Raw genomic sequence first — 5,130 nt, 5'->3', positions numbered from 1 at the left:
GCTGTAAATTATTTCACTTATTTTGTTATTCTGTACTCTGTAGCAAGATGAAGGCATTGGCTAAAGACAGGGGTATGAAACTCCGTGAATTGGCCGAATCGGGCGATTGTAACCTTGAACACGGCGTGGCATACGTAATCTATGATAAAAGTAAACAGTGGAAACAACCCGACCCCGCGCAGAATACCCCTGCCTATTTAGGCGGAAACGGTTTTTCAATATGGGTATAACATCATGTCAGTGTTACGGAAACAGTTTCATTGTTCGGACTTCAGATCATAGGTAAACACTTCACCCATCAGCTGATCGAGTTTTCGCTTCTATATTGTTCTATGCTAAAGATAAGGCAACTGGTTTACAATATTTGAAAATAATTTTGTTTTGAAATTTTGGTTATTTTTTAAATTTTACCTTTTTAATTTGCGGTTTTTATTTTGATTTGAATGTGATTGTATCTTTCAATGTGCGTGTAAATCACTGAGTACTGACTATAATAGGATTTAATTAAATCTGAACTTTAAGTTTTTGTATTCATCGCCAAGTTCATAATGGATCCGCAACCAAATTTTGATCAATTCTGTCTCAAACGAATTTTGATGAATGACACAGAACGCAAAATGATTGCTGTTGAAGGCAATTTTAAAGGACTCCCTGAACCTGCTGTTGTTGTTATGGAAAAATATGCTTTTGATGAAGCTTCTGTTTTAAATGTGTGCAATGCCCAGACTAAATTAAAAAAAAATTTAGATAACGATGTTTATAAATCATTCAGTTGTGTGCCGCAATATGATGGTAAATATTAAAATCTATTATTTTTTGATTACAATTGAAATATTTGTTTAAATTTATAGAAAACATTCCTTCCAATAAAATGGACCTAATATACCCTGCAACAGACAAGCATATTTTAAAATTTTCGAGTCAACCCATTTATTGTGTGCAAGAAACTGAAGAAATGTATCAAACTATAACTTTACATCATATCTTGGATAACAGCTTGTCACTACAAGTGAGTTTTCTATCAAATTATTAAATTTATTAGAAAAAAATGATTTATTTTATGTTAATATTCATTCAGTGGGTATACAATTGCTTAGAGTATAAATCAGAAAAAGAAAGAATAACATATGATACGGCTTCTGAAAATCAAAAAGATGATGAAGATAATGGTTTTTTACTTTTACCAGACTTAAAATGGTCCGGTAAATTGAATGAATTATATTTGTTAGCTATTATCAAAAAAAGAAACATTAAGTCATTAAGAGACTTAACGACTGATCATTTACCGTTATTAAAAAATATTTTAAACAAAGGATCAGTATGTATCTAAATTTATGAGTAATTTTTTGTGTTTCATTGAACAAAGTTTTATATTAAACTATTTTTTAGGCTGCTATTTATAAATTATATGGAGTTCAACAATCTCAATTACGCACTTATGTCCATTATCAACCATCATTCTATCATTTTCATGTTCACTTTACATATTTGATGCATACACCTCCAGGTTGGTAGTTTTTAATTTACCCATACCTTGAAATGTAAAACAAAATTGTTAACTAACAAATTCAAAACATTTATCTATTCTATAAACTTAACTATACCTTCTATGCCTTCAACTGCATTACAGTCTCCACAATTTTTAAGGAGAAAAAAAAATTAATTTCCTATATCGATTGATTTGATTGTCTTATTGTTCAAAAAGTATGTTAATCTACTATTAAATTTGCTATTATTTAGTGTTATATTAATATCCTATATACATCATATTTTACCTTGTTTGCCATATTTCCCAGTTTCAACTAGGTTCAGCAGTTTTAATGTAACTCACAAAATATTTTTTTTGTCTCAACTCATTATGATAACTTACTGAAAACAGCCTCATTAGTCAATACAAAACACTAATTATTACTAATCAGTAATCACTATTGAAATGATACAAATTTTAAAAAAAAATCAATGAAACTGTAGACTACATACTTATTTCTAATAATTTAAAATGTTTACTGTGCAATTTATATTTTGCTTTTATCCTAAGTACCGTCAATCGAGGTGACTTGAAACAATTTTGACATACTTCTTAGTATTATGAGCTTAAAAAAAATCGCACTGGTCTACAAAAATTATATTTATTTCCACAACGTCTAATGAGTAGAATAAAACCATCAAATTTAGTTTTTTAATAAAAACTCACTTAAAAAAAAAATAATAAAAAACACGTGTTACAAGTCACCTCAATTTTTAGGTAACAACTATAAAAATTCAACGTAAAATTCAATTCAAGAACATTAGAGTTGACTTGTAACAAAATATTTATAAATGTTTATATGCTTAAAATTTTAGTGAAATCAGAATTTACCTATCTTACTTACTTTTAATGTTAATAAAAAAATAAGCAATTGAAGTTTTTTTACCATAATTATAAAATTAAGTAAGAGGGACTTTTTTTGAAAATATCATCAAATTAAGCATGCAATAACACACATTTAGAAAAAAAATTTCAAAAAATCACTTAGAAGCTAAACTGCATTTTATGCATTGTATGTGTTTTTTATGATATTACAAGTCACCCTTAAATTTTTTTGAAAAATAAAACTAAAGCTATACAATTAGGAATAAATGTTTTTAAACTTTTAATTACAATATTCTTTTGAAGTACCCTTTAATGTATATAAAATATACTAACCCCTAAAATCGACATCTATCACTAAAATCTAAAGCACTTTTAAAAGCAATGATAAAATTGCTGTGATCATGAAAAATGTTTGGCTATTTTTTTCGGGGGTAATGATTAGACCAATCGCATGGTTGAAGATAACATTTATAGTCATAATATGAAAAACATTTTTAATGGAGGTACAATTAAATTATATTAAATACCCTGATAGATATCTTGAAATGTTTAAACAAAAACAAAATTGTTACATCTCACCTCGTAGTTCCAAGTCACCTTGATTGACGGTAGTAATATTATTTATTGTTATTTGTTATTTAAATTTATTTTACAAAAATTTACTTACTATTTATTCATATAATTTGTTTATTTGTATTATTTAATAGGAATAAATGTCGGAAAAGCTCATTTACTTACAACAATAATTAATAATATTGAAATGCAAGGCAACTACTATCAAAAAGCCACATTAGATTATTTTATTAAGGAAAGCGATCCTTTGTTTAATCGTTTCGAAGAAAAAGGTAATACTATTATTAAATTATTTAAGGTGTATTGATTTTTAATTTTAACACATAACCACAAATCACAATGTATATAATATGATTTTTTATTAACACTGAAGTTGCCAGTAATTAAATAAAAGGTGGTATTTAAAGCTAATCACAAGACAAATTTTCAAAATTTTGTTTAGATGGATATTATATCTATATATAAAGTGTATTTACATGTGCTCACATTAAAAAAAAACATTAATTTGACCAGTGATGATAAATTTCCAGATTAGACTCGTATATACCGCAATTTAAAATATCTTAAATTGTAATAAACACTAGGTACCTAATGTACATATTTTACTTGTCTACAATGACATGTCACGAAAATAGTTATATCAATTTGAATATATTTTTCTCCTTAAAACATAGTTAACAATACTCCCCTAATATAAAATATAAAATGTGATATTTGGTATTCCGCTTATGAAAATACATATCTGTTCACTTGATTTGATAGAAATTACTACAATATGTATCTATGTCATATTTTACATAAACTTAATTAATAGGGTTTACTCATGTTTCTGTTAGATACCCAGTGAAAACAAATCATAGTATATCATATAAACAGTGATGTAGATAGGGGAGTTGAAAGGGCTTAGGCCTCCTCAAAATTTAAGGAAAAGTTAAAAATGCTTTCAGTGTTCTCTGATGAATGTATTAGATAAGAAGTAACTATGTATTAAATTAAAATTAGTATAAAGTTGCTGCAAAAGTCTAAACTGTTACACAGTATCAGCATATAAAGATACTAGTTAAACTTCCCCCATATAAAAGTATAAAAACCTTAGTGGCTGTGGCATCAACATATAAATTGTAAACTTTAGATAATATACATAATTAGTAATTAGTTTTAATATTTAAAATTGAGTTATAATGAAGTTATGTTATTAATATTTTAAATGATATGTTTTTAGGAATTCTTAGTAAAGCCAAACTTATTGATGAAATTAACAATGTATAAAACAACCACTAAATATCTATATATTTTAAGTAAGTAACCTATACTAATTTTTTAGATGTATTTCATTAAATATATTACTATAATTTTTTCTGTTTTCAAATCTGTCAATAGTTATCATTTTGTGTAATTTATGTTTTAATAAATATAATATAATGTATCCAAATTATTGTATTCATAATTACAAATGTGCGATATAAGTATAAATTTTTATACTGCTTTAAAATATTAATAAATAATAAGAAGTTTTATTTTTAAATAATAATTATTAAATGAGTACCTACTTTAGAGTTTTAATATTTAAATGGAGCATGATGTCATAACATAAAAGGTCTTATTACATTTTTTGATTTAAATATTAAATGTAGTAAATCCTTATTATATTAATTTTTGTGTAGTCTTAAACTGAATATAAATCACTTTGAAATAATTACCATTACAATAAAACTCAAATTTTGAACTTTTTTTTTTCTTCTTAAATTTCAACATAACGAAAATGTACTGTACTAATTTTACATTAATTTTGTATCATCATTTATGGGTTTATGTTCTTATGTAATAAAACTAGTAACTAGTAACTACTATAATCAAATATGATATTTTTGGATTTCTCAATATAAAATACACTGTAATTTTTAGTATAGGGAATAATACAATAAGTTACAATAATAATTGGTAACAGTTTAGTGAAAATTAAATGGTCTATTGTGGTTTGGTTTGTATGTTATTTATAAATTAATTATAACATTTGTACCATATTAAGAGGACGTCACACCCTCATATATTGTCTCTGTCTTACACAAGTACGACATAGAAAAAACAAGTTAACGCAGTCTGAGTAGAATTTGATCAATTTTGGTTTTAGAGTAAAAATACCTATTCTAAAATTGAATTGTGGTTGTGTTTTTTTTTCATTATCCTCAATTTAACTTTAATTA

At 25.5% G+C, this 5,130-nt stretch overlaps 1 protein-coding gene across 1 annotated transcript; it reads left to right on the top strand.

Moving 5' to 3' along the window:
- Positions 1 to 333: 333 nt before the first annotated feature.
- Positions 334 to 4,373, top strand: Dcps (mRNA decapping enzyme). Its single transcript, NM_001162438.1, has 6 exons — positions 334 to 792; positions 852 to 1,009; positions 1,079 to 1,318; positions 1,390 to 1,507; positions 3,061 to 3,198; positions 4,149 to 4,373. Exons 1-6 carry the CDS (start codon positions 549 to 551, stop codon positions 4,193 to 4,195), a joined length of 945 nt encoding a protein of 314 aa, NP_001155910.1. The 5' UTR covers positions 334 to 548; the 3' UTR covers positions 4,196 to 4,373.
- Positions 4,374 to 5,130: the final 757 nt, after the last annotated feature.

The sequence above is a fragment of the Acyrthosiphon pisum genome, chromosome A2 (assembly GCF_005508785.2).
Source record: "Acyrthosiphon pisum isolate AL4f chromosome A2, pea_aphid_22Mar2018_4r6ur, whole genome shotgun sequence".
NCBI classification, from domain to species: domain Eukaryota; kingdom Metazoa; phylum Arthropoda; class Insecta; order Hemiptera; family Aphididae; genus Acyrthosiphon; species Acyrthosiphon pisum.
Note: the sequence above shows the minus strand (reverse complement) of the source record. Positions and strands in the feature narration are given on the sequence as shown.